General features: G+C 39.0%; 1 protein-coding gene across 2 annotated transcripts in view; it reads right to left on the bottom strand.

Annotated features, from left to right (window-relative positions):
* The window catches only part of si:dkeyp-14d3.1 (transmembrane protein 132C), a 184,778-nt gene extending 174,843 nt beyond the window's left edge, over nucleotides 1-9,935 (bottom strand). For both annotated transcript variants that reach the window (XM_034212668.1, XM_034212669.1), the window contains exon 1: nucleotides 8,858-9,935. In XM_034212668.1, coding sequence (XP_034068559.1) covers nucleotides 8,858-8,903 — 46 coding nt within the window. In that variant the 5' untranslated portion in view covers nucleotides 8,904-9,935. The remainder of the gene's footprint in view (nucleotides 1-8,857) is intronic.
* Nucleotides 9,936-16,572: the final 6,637 nt, after the last annotated feature.

The raw sequence follows: 16,572 nt of genomic DNA, 5'->3' as shown, positions 1-16,572 counted from the left end.
CGACGGTATCAAACGCTTTGGACAGGTCAATAAATAGAGCTGCACAACTCTGCTTATTGTCTAAAATACTCGCCACATCATTCACCACTTTCATTGTCGCAGTGATAGTGCTGTGTTGCTTTCTGAAGCCTGACTGATGTTTAGACAGGATGTCATTTGTACATAAAAACACCTTTACCTGCTCACTCACTAGGCGTTCAAGAACCTTAGCCAGAACTGATAATTTTGAGATGGGCCTATAATTATTTAATAAAGTGGCCTCCCCACCTTTTAGTAGAGGCAGGACATACGCTGACTTCCACAATTGTGGAATTGTCAGAGTAAATTCTAAGCTTCTACTCAGCACCTTCAACACAGTCAATAATCTGCCTCCGGCCTACATTTCCCAACTCTTGACCCAGAACCCTGAGTTCTCTTTAATTATTTTCTCTTGTATTAGTAGAGTATTTTTGGCCTTTTGTAACCCTTTAAAAAAAGATTATTATTAGAAAATAAATGCTCTGTGAGGCTCTACTTTAGCACAGCATTTAACATGCTCACAATGACAAACTGCTGATGAAGAAAGGAATAACTTTTATTATGCTAGATTATCGTATTAGCATGTTGACGAAAATACTTGTTAACTTGATGATGGTGCAAAACATAAAGTAAAAAGTTTGCAGTGTCCCTGTTTGCAGTGTCCCTGAGAAGAATTTAGGATTCTGAACCAAACTCTATGGCAATCCATCCAAGTTAATTTCACCCAGAGGGATCACATCAATCATGAGGATTCCTCCTCTCACGATCAGGAATGTCTGTATACAATTTGATGATACATTTAGCTATTGGCCCAAAGTGGTAAGAAAGAAACTGGCTGACTGACATTGCCGTCCATAAAGCCATGATACGAGTATGGCTAATACAAATGATGATGTAATATATTAATCCAAATTATAATTCTGAGCAGTCGGACAGCATTCAGTGTGCATTAACATACTTATACCATCTTATTCCCTATTTGAGTTAAGCTGTAATATTTTTAAGGCTAACCCTTCATTATCTTTGGGGTCATTCTGTGTCAGCTTGGTGCGGCCACTTCCAATTTGTGTGAAATTGAGGGACTGAGGGGTTAAGAGGAGAATCTGCAGGAGCAGATAGTGGTACCGAGCAAGCTGTGGTAATATGTACCGACTGCCAGCGCTGCCCCCCCCCCCACGGCCAGGCGGCCCCACTGAGCACCGTAGGGCCGCACTATGGCTACACTGTCTATGTTGTGACTGATTAAATGTAATCCTCCATCGTCATTAGCTTACTGTCTAGCATGAGGGAAATAAAGAAACATGGACAATCCAGGCTGTCAAACACTAAGGACGTCCTGTTCTGTGAAACAGCCATGGCAATATGACATATGCTTCACATGTGGTTAAAGATCAGGATTTATAAACATAAGGATAATACTTTTTAGATCCAGGAAGTTTAAGTCCATAAAAGGACTTTTGTGCTCCTTGTCTTTGATCACATTCACGCTGACTCAGTGAGTTCACTTGAGGGAGTTCATTAAGTTAGAGCCACTTCTGCCAGACTAACTTGTACACTGATTGTACTCTGAGGTGGCCATTATTTTCACACTGATTAGGAACCGGTGATTGTGTCAAGACTGATTGTGGACGCACATATACACTGGCATTCCAATTACACCAAGTACCACCTGGCCAATGGTCAGGGAGCACTTCAGGCCATTTACATTTAACTGAGTTGAAGTAAATGAGCAGATGATTGTTCTGTTGAAATACTTTTATTGAGTATCACTATCCACTGTAAAAGTCAACACAGCCCATTTGAAAGTGATCTGTACTCTCTTTCACCCAGTGTGTGGGTCCAAGAATGCAGTTCACAACTGTTTTTTACATACAAAGACATAGATGTATGAAGCCTATTCACCACATAATGTCATGGTATAGGGTTACATTATAAGTACATTGCTGTTTGTTACTGTGCAATGCTCAATATTAATTAACTATTTACAAAATGAACAATTTAAATGGATAATGTCTATGTCTAATGTGAAAGTCATTCATGTTGATGAACCAAACTGATTTTGCAGCATCCTTGGGTTTAAGCACCTTTTAACTCATTGTTATGGTTTTACAGCCCACAACTTTACTGTTGAGACTCCCATCGACCCTGTTTGCAGTCGCATACAGTACAGCTGCTTTCACAGATAAACACACTGTTTACAACCTGCCCAGCACAAAACAGCAGATAAAGTTAGCAACTAGCTAAAGAACATAGTAGAGCATTTAGCAGCAGGAGAGACCAAAACAGCTACAGTAAAAGGAGAGTGAATATCAGCCTTTGAACTTCAGATGAATGTAGGCTCGATTTAAGGAAACAGTTTTACAACAAGTTTGCAAAGTTAACTCTATAGGTTGCTAATACGTTGGTGCTTTTAACAGCTTGTTGTGCTGACAAGTGGCTAAAAATAATCAATCCATGCTGGTTAAAGTATCATGGCCATGATGTACTATGGGTAATTTAACAGCTACGAAATACATTTTAATTACTCGTTGGTGGACAAACTACATTTTTGGGTTTTATTTGATTATTTATTGGCCTACATACATCAATACCAATACATCTGCAATCAGATTATATCAGCCAAAGCAATGTATTGGTCAGATTCCAATAAAGATGAAATCATTGCAGCAGTGCTTATCGTGCAAACATTTCAGAAATACAGTATGTGGCTAGAACTATGTGGACGAATTACATTTAAATATAACATATAACATCTACATTACTTAGCTTGGACTGAAATTGTTACATATGTTAGGACTGATGCTTTGATGCTCTGTGTGCTGACACTTTCTTCCTGTAAATATTATACCATAAGTCTAAATAGATTTGCTTATTAATACAGCTAGTGTAAATCACAACTGGTGATAGTGAAAGCAGGGGATTAGCATGTACATCTGTTTGATGATTTGTATAGAATAATGTTATTTATTTGAGAACAAAGCAAGGTGCAGCACCAGAGCGGAAACTTTAATCTTTGATATCACACTGATGTTAAGACTAGAGCTGCTCCACTGACAATAAACATGCAGATTTCATACAGTGATTTCTTGTTATATCTAAAAGAAATGTGTATTAGGCCAATGCTCTTTGTTTCAAATTATAAAATGTGCTTTGTCAGAGACACCTAACATAAATCATTCTTCACGACGCTCTACATTGGCTTGCTGTCACAGATGAGAGGGATGAACAAACTCTCTGGTTTTGTTCTAGCGGCATCAGACAGTAGTGTTTATTCGCAAAGAAAAGGGACCACTCAAGGGAAAAAAATTCAATGTTGTTTTAATTAAAATTCAATGGTAGTTTAAAGGCTGCTGTTTCGCATTCTGCGTGGGCACACCACTGTGAATCTCAAAGAGGCACACGACTCCCATTTTAACACAATCTCGACAATCAATCAGCCACACCACAAAGAAGTCAATGAGCCTTGACAATAGGTACCTGTCAGATCATTGCCTTTAATGCATTGGGCTCTGATGCCCCTGATAGACAGTGACTGCTCCGCACACAGCTCTGATCTCTCAGATGTATTGATAGCCTTTTGTCCAGCCACCTGCCTTTGATTATCCAAATCAAAAATGCATAACCAATTGGCGTTATGGATGCATCTCCGCTGATGGGAAGGAAGCAAGACAAAGAAACAGCACATGAAAGGCTGTGATATAACTGGCAGCAGGAACAGATAGTATACCTGTGATACAAAGTAATTACTTATAGACTTTGTTAGTTTAATACGTATTTTCTTTTAATCCAGCACAAATGTTGATGTTATTGTTTCTCCTATTCACAAAGAAGACCTAAAGTTGCAGGAAAAATAAGTCATTGGGTGTATTCATATTGTTTAAGCCTTGATGCTGGATATACTACATTAATATCTAGTATTGCAGAAAGCTATACTAGAAGTGTTTTGTTTCAGAAGGCTCCAAGGCTAATGACATTTTAACCATTTTTCTTTCCAATATCATATGATTCAATAGCTTTCACATTACAATGAACTCTGCAAACATGTTTTTTCCCTCATCTTCCACGCATAATATAAATGTCAGCAGTTATTGAATACAAATATTTACAATAAAGAAATAGGTCACAACATAAAGACATTAAATGGGCTTGAAAATATCGTAAATGAGTGCATGTTTCTTTCGAATACATTTTTCTGGTGCTGTTCTTTTATTTATATAAGACCATTACTATACAAGTGTAAAGAAAGGCTATGTTTAATTGTTCCGAGGGACATACATCAGGGGGTCCCAGGTATATTGTCTATCTTGTAGGGGTGTTTGGCTTAGAAATATGTAACATCTCTGTTTAAATAAGTTTTCTGAAGGAAAAACATAATATCTGTCTTATTATAATATGGCTGAGTTTTCATCAAAGGCATCCAAGCAAACTCATGTGAAGCCAACCAAGCAACGAAATACGTCCAAACTAAAGGTTGGGGATAGGTAACATTTGGGGGTGAAGTCACTTAATTCTGCTAAATTACATTATCAAAACATTCCAATATGGTCGAACACATTTTGTCATTGACATTCAGAGTGCCCAGATGAGGAATCCTAACTGAGTTGATCGTCTGACTTTTTTTCTGGCAGCACAATTAAGTTGACTTTTCTTTTTTTGACAATGTCTCAAAAAGCATTTGATGATTTACAATGACTTTTCTACTAGCGCCACCATCAGGTCAATGGACATGTCTCCAATACTTAGTTTATGATCAAACATCTGCAATACTAATAACATCAACCTCAGTGGTATGGTGTGTTGATTGTTAATAGTCAAAATTAGCACGCTAAATCACAGTAAACTCAGATGATGAACATGGCAAACATTGCCTGCTAAACATCTGCATACAAGCCTCGTCAATATGCTGAAAAGTCAAAGAACTGCTGAAGGCTTTCTGTCTTTTTTCTAACTATAAAACAGTAAAAAAGTTTTTGAAATAACACATTCAAAATCTGATAAGTAGCAATTCTAAAATTTCAATTTCCAGTGCAGCCTGAGTCCGTGAATAACAATAATTTATATTAAAGTATGAGTTTGAGACAGCAGCAGTCTGACACAAGCTGGAGCTTTCCCCATGGTGCCGACGCAGCACGGCTGGAGCACACAGTCTGGCTGAGAACAGATTTATGAGGGGGAAGTCCTCTGATTAGACACAACTATCCACTGATGAGAGAACAAACACTGCATCAGCATGTTTGTCAATTACTACAATGCCTGCCCCACACACACATTAACAGCCCCTCCCTTTAAAGCTTTTAAACAGATTTCCTTCATTCACCTTCTCTAATCGTGAAACTTGATTAAATTGAATGTGAGATCACTGCAGTTATAAAGAGCCAATTAACACAGGGCAGATGTGCTTCACGGGAATATTAAAGCACATTACACTGATGATATGTGAATTTATGGGGGCAGAACCCCTCTTTTCACTCATTGATTGGAAAGCTACAATGTACACCTCCCACACACACTTTAAGTATAATGAGCATGGAAGAGCACTACAAGGGATTAATATAAGAGTCCACCTACTCGGTGTGTTCCATAAAACGGTCATTAAACAAACAAAGGTGCACAGTTTGGCACACTAACTAATGGCATAAAACATTTGCGATGGTAGGTAATTACAAAGCAGACAAGTCCAAAACCCAGCGTACACCCTGCTGCTGCTGAGATTCTCTTTTCCTTTCTCCCTCCATGAAGAGAACACCCAAGCATCGCCAAAATTGGATTTGAGGGAAGAGAAAAATCTGCCTCTTTTTATCAGTGTCCTCCCTCACAAGTCAAAAAAGTGAACCACAGTGCGTGTGCTCAAAGCGCAGCCTTGATAAGAACACCACCAAGCCAGGGATTTCTTCTGTTTCTTTTGATGTGCTCTGATCTGGAAATAAACTCCATAACCGAGCTAAGGCCAACAAACCAGCAAAATGATATTACAGGACATTTTTTTCCAGAGCAAGCTCACTTAAGACTCACCTAAACGTAACAGCCAGATGCTTCTTATAGCAGTAGAAATGATGAGCTTTTAAGGGTTTGAAAACGAATTTAAGAGTTCTCCATGATCTTTCCTGGAATCTTCCGGTACAATAAAACATTATGACGAAGACTGAAGTGAATATAAAAAGATCCACCTATATAATACATGTTTTAAACCCAGCTGATTGTAAATGTTGATTGTAAAACCTACAACAATGAGAAACAGACACAAAATGGGATGCAAACAAAGAAGTTCTATACTGTTTCTGAGTCTCTACGCATGAAGACAGTCTTTCAGTATCGTGTGCTCTCTCAGCTGAATGATTTTGCATCATTGAGATGTTATACTGAACTCACATCTCATACAGATAACTTAAAGTCCATTAATGTGAGTCATATTTCCCTTTTTCTATTACATATAAATGCAGTAGGTCACCTCTCTCTCATTTCTTGGTATACACTTCATCAAGGACATGAGTAGCAAGGTTTAAAGACTGCCAGGGGCAAAAGAGGAGGAGCTGGATGTGTGCCACTGCACCGGGACGCAGGACCACAGCAGAGGATCTTTCTGAGGCCGACTACAGATAAAAACTCTGCTGAGAAAGAGCCTAAGAATCTCTGTTCAGTTAATCGAATGTTGGTGTTCCAAAAAATCCTACGACAACCTCAATCTCTTGACGGGGATATAGAAGCAAGAGGACAGACACATAGCTGGGGACCAGAGACAGCATGGGCTGTGTGCTTAGTGCTTAAAGATGTAGACTGAAGGCTATCCCTGCTTGATCCTCTTTTGGATCTAGTTAAGCTTAGGATAAGACGAATGGAGGGAAGATTGGATATTCTCCTCAGGAATCCCAGCGAGGTGTCTAGCTGGAAAACACCAAGCAGCTACACTTCATAGAGAGGACAGACTTTTAGAAATAGGCCATAATATATTAAGCCAGTTCAATAAGGAGGCGTGTGGTGCAGTGGGTTGTGAGTTGGTATTCGGATCAGGAGGTCACAGGTTCAAACCCCACTGCAGTCAGCATGTCGTTGTGTCCCTGGGCAAGACACTTCACCCCAAATTGCTCCTGTGGGGATTGCCCACAGTATTGAGTATGTAAGTCGCTTTGGATAAAAGCATCTAACAAGTGACATGTAATAAAAACATAACAAGTTTAACCTTTATCTTAAATGTGTCAGTGTGCCATTCTAACTTCGATTTGAATGCAAGATTTTAGTCTATTTTAGGTCGAATAAGTCTGTCCTGATTAAATGTTGCAGTCACGCCACAATACGAGAAGTTTCCCCTCCCTAATTACGGCTCGATTATGCTGTGCAGGCATTTTGCTAGCCCGGGTTTGATCCTCTCATTTCCTGGAGTGTGTTATCAATTTTCATCACTATTCACAGTGAGAAGCTGTGTCCTGCAGCTTTATGACACACAATGCTCAATTAGGATCATACCGTGTATGGTTACTGAGCAGGCCTTGGCATATGGAAAACATCATTACTATTCACTTCAAGCCAGTGAGTCAGCACTCATCATAGAGATGCCGTCAAACAAGAGTCATCCTCAGAGCTCTGAGAGTGAAGCCTATAATCAAGGTGTACGTGCACAATGGATATACGAGATGCCGTTTGAGAGTTGAGCATTTCACTTTCTGAACATGCATGACCTCTGAATTCTGTTAGATGTTTTTCTTATTGTTACAATAACTGATACATGATTGGCTTTGGGCTGTATGACGTGAATATAATGATAAGGCTTGGCCTCAAGGCAATAAAGGAAAACAAGATATGGTCAATGAACAGGAAATATGTATTCCATCGCTGAGGAAAGAACATTTGCAGCTGCAAGGCAGAAGCTTATAATTATATCTGCTTGATAAGAACAGAAGGTGTTATCAATAGAAAATATTCACAATAGTCAACAGGATACTTTGTTCAAATAGCACAAACAAATTATGCAATGTGGTGTGCATATTTAAATTGTCATTGTTTTAGCAAGAAGTCATATAGAGAGAAAGTCCTCAAAACAAAAGATATCTGTCTGTTGAGACAGGAGAGGCATCCCTCCTCTGGTGCTCTCCCTGAGGTTTCTCCCATTTTCCCCTTTAAACTGTGGGTTTTTCTCTGGAAGTTTTTCCTTGTATGATGTGAGGGTCTAAGGACAGAGGGTGTCGTATTGTCATACTGATATTCTGTACAAACTGTGAAGTCCACTGAGACAAATGTAACATTTGTGATATTGGGCTATATAAATAAACATTGATTTGATTGCCTCTATTTACGATCATGTTGTGATTTGAGCTATGAAGATCTCCGTAACTTTTCCCATAAAATAATTATTGGCTTTGAGACTAATTGTTATGTAATAACCTGACATGACAAGCCAAAATGTAATAAAACCATGATGCTTCTGTTACACAAGAGCATCCCTGTCATGGTGAAATATTCATGAGATACATGTTATTTAAGGCCAGAGCTGCTCTGGGCATGTAGTACAGGTGGAGTGGGGCTTCATTATACATCATGTATACTTGAACAGATATGAACTCCATTTTTTTTTTTTTTTTTAAATGGAGTATCTATTAAATATGCCATGCAAAAAAAAAAAACTGTGTGGCATCTATATTCAGATGTGATAGAGCATATTGACAATTGACTCCTGCAACCCGTATCTCAGGTACTTGTGTCCCTTATACCTGGCATGAACTTGTCCTATGTGTTGGCTTCAACTTCTTCATGTCTCTTTGGATATTCTTTGTAAGCAATAAACACATTTATTTAGTTGAAACACTGGACTAGAAGACACAGTTAAATTGGCTGACAATGTGCTTACCTCCAAAAAGTAACACCGCCGACTGAAGCGCAAGGATGTGCAACATGTTTCTTTGACTCGTTAGGCAAACGAGTATCCCCTTGAAAAATTGTTATGGAAGCCAATTGGCTTAATTCAAAGAAGAAAATCCAACTTGTAGCATCGTTAGTAAAAATTGCAAAATCATCTTTTCTGGTAAAATCGCCATGCTTCATCCAGTCATTTGCAAGTGCTAAAAAAGCTCACTATGTGAGAACAACACATTTGAAGCCTTGTCACTTGAGTCCTGTCTACTTGTGTTTGTCTGGAACAATCAAGAACTGTAGAGAAAGAACTTGCGCACAGCTTTGCATCACTCTTTGAAGCATTTTTCGAAAAGAAAGAAGATTATGTCTGAGGAATTGCATAAACCCAGGGAAAACATATATATTGATACATCTTCAAAATGATCTCAGTAAACTCCGAAACGATTTTCTCCAAAACAGCCAAACTGAAAACGGATTCAGTCCCTTGTCCTCAGTTTGTCTGCTCTGTATCCTCCGCATCACCAGTCACCTGAAGTTGGCTGCTATGCAGTGCGTAAAGTCCGACACTTGTGGACGAATAGAAGCAGTTCCCGCACAACATCATGTATGTTATAATATATAAAAGTAAAGAAGTTCAAATAGCAACATTGGTCAGCGTACATCCACTCCCAGGCAAGTCCTGAGCGCAACTCCAGCAGCAGCAGAACACGCAGAGGTCCGATCCCGGAGCCAAGATGCCACTTCCAATTACACTTTGGCACCAAGTGGCTCAAATATTCAGCGAAAGTCCGGTTTCAAGCCTCCATCTTTCGATGTTTATGTAGACAGGCGATAGGCTACAGTTTCAGTGGAGCTTACGCACTGTGAACCGTCCAATGCGCGTCGAGAGAAGCCGAGGAGAAGAAAGCAGTGACAGAAGCTGGCACTGGCACACATCGGGAGGCGTGTGGCGCTCCAGCAACACACTATTCTTCAAAGGTAGTGGTGAGAATACGTATACATATTCTATATTCAACACTTTTTACAATTGAATGTATATTCAACTCCAGAGGCAGACTGCTGAAGTGCAGTTTATCGTCATATAGGAAGCATCATTTATAAAGTCAAATAGTTTCCTCCTTACAAGAAATGCCTCACACTTCGTTGCCCTCTGTGGACAACAATAATGACTTTAAAAGTTGTTATCGAACATGTCGAGGAACGCATGATTGCTCCACTCGACAGGCACTAGTGACCCCGTGTGGCAGGGCAAGCGAACTGAACAGAGCTGCTCAGGTGTGAAGATGGAGGGCAGAAGGCAAAAGGCATTTAACACTGTGGGAACCATACCAATCTAATCAGAAACCAGTGGTTAAAGTGACATGAAATCACAAATGTCATTAAAATCATGTTACTGAGTGTGTCTTATCTCAGTCAGTCTCTGTTGTTCAGTTGGCTGTGGAGCCAAATAAGAGTTTATTGTGTTCTTGTTGCATGTTTACTTCTGTATTTGTGTAGCCATTTTATTTTCCATTATTCATTCTTGAGGACACATGCTCCATCTCAGCATGCATTTTGAAAAGATGTAGCCTATTCTCTAGCAGACTACATGAAAATGACAAGATCTTTCCATAAAGTAATGGTATCCAACTAACATGTATTATTGGTAATACTTTAATCCAGCAAACTATGGCTCTACTGCAAAATAATCTCTGATCAAACATCATACATTTGTTTTTAAAAGAGACTGAGGCCATGTTTGCACATTATTTAAAATTAAACTAAATTTCCCCAAAAAACTAGTTATTTTTGATGACTGTAGTAAGTGATTAAAATCTGTGAGCCAGATCAAGTTGTTTTTCCTGTGTAGGCCAGATGTTGTAAATGAAAGATAAAGATAGATCCATGAATGCTACAGAAATATCAGATGAGTGTTTGTTTGTATTGCTCTGCTTGCCTGCCAACGCTATGATCACTATAAAGCGAATACCTTGTATTAGGTATTTTTGTGCTATTGATTTTAAGGAAGACTCTTAGTCTTTTTTTAGATGTATTGATTTTACGAAACATAGCCATGTTATTTAATCAACAATAAAACCCACCACATTTTAAATAACCTTTTGAAAGTGTATTGAATGTGTGTGTTGTATTGTATCTTAGGTGCGCAGTGTAATAATACTTGATTTGCAGGTATAAGTACATTCTCTGACTACAGGTACAACATGCGTTTCTTAAAGCAGAATGGTATATATTTAAGTTTTAAGCATATAGCTTGAAGGCCCTACTTAAAAGTCATCTTACATGCTGTCAGTCAGTGTATCACGAATCGACTGACAAGCCAAACTAAAGTACAGTACATGGCAAAGCAGATGTGCTCAAAAGTGGCCTACTTTGGACCCTGAATGCAGCATTTAGGTCTGAAAAGGCCTGTCAACTGAAAAAGGGAAACACACAGAGCCCTACTTACATTCACACAGATAGAGTGTGAATTATACTTTAAGATGTTTTCAAAGGTGAGTGTTTTGAATCCTTTTGACCACTTAATCTAAGTGTCAGTCCTAATGTTAATGCATCCTTTCTAGGTGACTTCAAATTTCTTTTTATCCCTTAAGGAGCCTTTTCTTCCTTCTGAATGTGAATTTGATCGTGGAACCAAATCCACTCTTGTACAGCTGCAAAAAGCATTAGATGTGGGGGGGGGTGCAAAAAGTGTTGATGTAGAGCAGTCACTTCCCTAGCTGTAATGGCTGGGCTGGAACATCACTCTCAAAAACGCTGGTGGCTGTCCAAAAGCAGTCCGTCTATAGCCTGACACTCAAACAAATCCATTGAAGCCCACGCTACACTGAGGTCCATTTAACAGCTGGAAGTCAGAGGGGAAACCAGACAGAGCCCAAGTTGCTTGGGTTACATCGTCTGTAGCTGCAAGTCATTAAAAACAGCAGCATAACCCCTCTCAGTCCCGCATATGGTAACTCCATTTGCCTTATTGTTATGAAAACTAACACACCATTAATCTTTCTCCTAAATAAGATAAGACACAAACATGTGGGAGTTTATATAACAGCAGCTTGGGCAAAAATACAAGTGAGTGTGTCTATACATGTGTAACGTTTAGGTGCGCAGACCTCTCTGACGATAGGTATTGAGACTTTGATGTCTGGAGAAAAGTCTCAAGTCTTTGATGTCTTGAAAAAGATCTGGACGCTTTCATACCTTGAAAATACACCCAAGTCTGAAATGTCAGACTCGAACATACAACACTGCATTTCAACATCCAGACACCTATCAATAGATTTTTATTTGGCGCTTGAGTTTGTGTAAGGACACAGAGTCCCCCTAAAAAAATACTAAAATCAAATGCTTGTAATATTTATGTAAAAATATAATGTTTGTCAGGCATATTCAGATATTAAGAATACCATCTGGGTGAGTAGAAACACACTACAGGCTGTGTTTTTGAACTAACCCAGTGTCACCCAATGACCTTCAGTAGGTCTCGGGGGTATATACTATCCTCTCTCTGTACTATACATAAGGAATCGTCCCTTGTGTCTTCTTGGGTGGTATCCTTCATATATGACCTTAACCAGCCTCAGTAGCCTGTCCTCCAGTAAGTTGGTAGACAGGGTGCCCCAAATTCATCACACCTTTCATTCTCCTCCCCTGGCCTATCTGATCTATGATAGCATTAATAATAACCGCTGCAGAATGCCCTGTCGCCCTCTGTGCCTTGCCCACTCCCGGCCTGCGCAGATTACCACCAGCCATTCACAGCCCATTAAAAACGGTATTTACTTATCAGCCTCTCTGGGGCTGTCACTCTGTTTTCAAGACTGATGCCCCGGGGGAAGGCAAAGAGTGACCTTCCTTTGGCCCCGAATGCTGTAAGTCATTGCTCCCAAATGATTTGTCCTTTATTTTTCTGCCTGATCTATACTGAAGACAACGCTAGTCCCTTTCCATAGCAAGACGTAAACAGTTTAATTACTCTGTATAGAATGAGAGAAAGGCTTTTTAATTCAGGCAGTGGAAGAAATCTTTTTAACAACACATAATCCTTTTCTGGTGAATAATTAGATACAATTGGGGTGTCGTTTTTCTCATACTGATATTCTGAACAATCTGTCCTGTTGTATTTGCTGTAAAGTGTCTACTGTAGGCTATTTTTATTATATGTACAGCACTTTGGCTCGACCAAAAATCGTTCATAAATGTGCTATATAAATAAAATTTGATTTGATTTGAAAAGCAGTTTTCATATCTGTCCAATAAATATGAAGCTTCAAATAACACGAAGACTGGAAAGAGGGAGAACACAGATAGCCTGGCTCTGTCCAATGCTCACAAAACATGCCTACCAGCAGCTATAAAGTTAGCTAATTAACATGCAATTTCTTGACATTTGAAATATTCTTCCAGTTATGTGCCACATTATGTCTGGGAGCACTCTTGGAGCCAGCATTTGAGAGGCTGCCGACAATGTAAAGCTATTCCATTAAATGGATCATATGACGACTACTTATGGTGATGAATGGGCAGCTCTATGGACTATTTAGTGTTTCAGCTCCTTGTTTTGGTTTCAGTCGACAGCTGAACAGCTTTCTGCTTTCGGCAGCAGCAGACAGCTGTTTTGAGTTAAAAAGAGCTCTATCAACCGACTGTATGCTACACAGGCAACATTAGCAACAAGCTAGTGAACATTTTCCACTTAAATAGCCGGAAATGTATCTCAGGACTTGGAAGAGACTAAAACCAAAACTAAAAGAAGAGTGAAGAATGGACATATACATCCTCCCGGTAGCCAGAAACATTAGTCCAAACAAAGGCTTATGTGGCTGCATATATTTTATGTGCAAACCCGCAAAACACATTAGCCATCACCTTCAAACTTTTTCAAAGGTTTTTCAAAGGTTTTTCAAAGGTTAAATGAAAGAAATAATTGCAATGTTGATTGTAATTACATATCTTACTCGCTGTGAAATGTACTTATACTTTATGAAGTATTACTATGCTGAAACACCTTGAAGATGCTATCAAACTATAATGGCAACACTATAAGTTTTTCCAAACATTACTCTCCTCGTCTCAAATTTCAGAGTTTCCTATAGTTGCAGTTGGGGTCAACTGCATATGTGCCATTATATTTGACTGACAGTTGAGTAATCATGATAGCATAAATGGGACAAGGTGAACTCTCATCATTATTCCTTACACAGACAGTTATTTCTTATCAGCTAGAATATGTCATGGTCTACTTTGGGTGTGCTTAACTTCCCCTGACCTTTAAAAATGGCTGATTATTTCCATCCACAATCTTCAATCACTCGGCAATACGCTGCCAGCACAAAAGGATATTAGGCCCAGACCTGCTGGTCTGATAATTCCAGCTCTCGGTATGGAACTAAGAGAAACCAAACCACAATGCGCTGCCACTCTATTATAATTTCACTGCCTCCACATTCACCTTCCCCGCTGGTATTCTGTCACCTTAGGCCTCAGAGTGTAGCTTTTACCGGAGCTGAAGAGTTCTGTGTGTTCCGTTTTATTACATCTATAAGTACTTTTTATCCCCGGTAATTAACCTCTATTTTATGCATAAGCCTCTTGGGACAAACTACCAAGCTTTGCATAACCCAAAATACGTTGTAGCTGTGTAAATCTCCTCAGCGTTGGAAGACCTCCATATTTCTCCAGCTCCCTTGACAACACTATTGGTTAGAAACAGAGAGAATCTCACAGGGCACCAACAGGTCTAAATGTTTAATAGATTCTTATTTTACTTGTGGTAATCTGGTCATCAGAGATTCAAGGAGGTTACATCTATCACCCATGGAACAAATACAAGTCTTAGTGTGTCTTGCTCCCTCTAACCTCAGGAGGAAATGTGAACCAGATAAATGATGGCCTTGTTTCAACAGAGGCTCAATCTATTGCCAGCTATTTGTGGCCAACAAAGTAATTTCGATACCATTCTTTGTATTGATAGATGGGACCTACATTTGATAAAGAGCCAATTTACTCGTAAGGGGTATAGGAATGGAACCTCCGTTATCTTCCCTCTTTGCCTCCATCCTACCAATCCCGCTCAAAATTAGATGGAAAGAAAAAGACACAAACAGCACAGAGGGTAATATTTCCCAAAAGCTTTGCTCTTAACTATCAACATCACTCTTTGATACCCATAATCTCTGTGTGTTATTTTACCATATAGTATTAAGAGAGGTCATACTGCTGTATCAAAGTGAAAGGTGTTTTGTTTTAGAAGATTTTTTCAAGCCATTTCAAATTGTATGTTTTGATGGCCACAAGCACTTAATGCAACGCTTTGTAACACTTGCTGTGCCACAGTGATGTTCCTAATCTTACTCAATTACCTGCATTTATGCTAATGCTAAACTGGAACGAGGAGCCCTGCAGCAGGGACTTTCTTTTTTCATTTTCATAGCCAGGCACAGGATGTGTTTCGCCACCTACTGTTACTGTTGTCTGACAAGGCTCAGTATGCTCGTGTGACCACATGGTGGCAAAGGTACAAATTAACCTCAGAGTGGAAAAGAGAGATTGCCTGCTTCACCGGGGAAATCCAGACAGGTGTGTGCACAAAGAATTAAGCACTAATCACGGGCAGATTTGTAAAAGGGGAGAAAAAGTATATTATTCATGTGCACATGGCTCCAAAATCATAGGTAAATTGAGCCTGTTTGGAAAATAACAAAAGAGATTTTAGCTACATTAGATGGACTCTGGGCAGGCTGCCATGCATTCAGGGAACAATGCTATATTGATTGGATCTGTTGAAAGTCAAAATAATAATTGTCTTGAAATTGACACAATGAGAATTAATCAAGCTTTGATTAAATTACTGCAATTCTATTTTCCCCTTCAGAGGAGGGGCTATTGGTATGGAAAACGGATTCTCCCAGGGCCGTTTGTTTGCATTTCTGCCCATGTCTACATTAACATGATGGTTTATGTTTGCTTCAATGCATGAGTAAAACTGTGCGCTCATGCATGAGTTTATAATACCAGATGTGTAGCATTGATTGCAAGCTCACAGCTGAGGGGTGTAGACATGTGGTGCACTGCTGCCACCTAAAGACAGAGTTTAAAAACACCATTATTTGGTCAGCAGTCATACGGCAAACTGTATTGAATTACACACAACTATAGTCAAATACAATTATGCCGATCTTGTTTACTTATTAAGTTTCTAACAATATTTGAACACATATTTTGCAAAAGATTGATATTGAATTCTTTATGTTAAGGATTTGAACAAATGGAGAAAGCACTTGCCTAGCTTGTTTTTTTAAATACTTATTTTTAGGGGTCTATTGATATCCTATATTTGGTAGAGATTGATCAAATTACATGTATTAAATGAGGAGGAGCTTACTTTGTTTTGTGTTTGCTCTTTAGTTTTGTTTCAATGCAGAAGGGTAATACATTCAATCAATGCTAAAGGCTGTATCTCAATATTTAAATAAACCAATTGGGACATCTGACAAAGAATCTCATAAAGGTATGTATCAGCTTCACATGAAGTGCTGCAAACACAACCTTTATTTTACTTATCCTCTTTGTTTTCATATAATTTTGTATTTGAGGTCACACACTCTTAAAAAATATTAAATAAAAGTGATTTGAACTAATGTTTCTTCTTCAGTAGTGTGTTAGCAACAACATATGTTATGTTAAAATGCACTTAACATATGCTGTGTTGAAAAT

The sequence above is a fragment of the Gymnodraco acuticeps genome, unplaced genomic scaffold (assembly GCF_902827175.1).
Source record: "Gymnodraco acuticeps unplaced genomic scaffold, fGymAcu1.1, whole genome shotgun sequence".
NCBI lineage: Eukaryota > Metazoa > Chordata > Actinopteri > Perciformes > Bathydraconidae > Gymnodraco > Gymnodraco acuticeps.
Note: the sequence above shows the minus strand (reverse complement) of the source record. Positions and strands in the feature narration are given on the sequence as shown.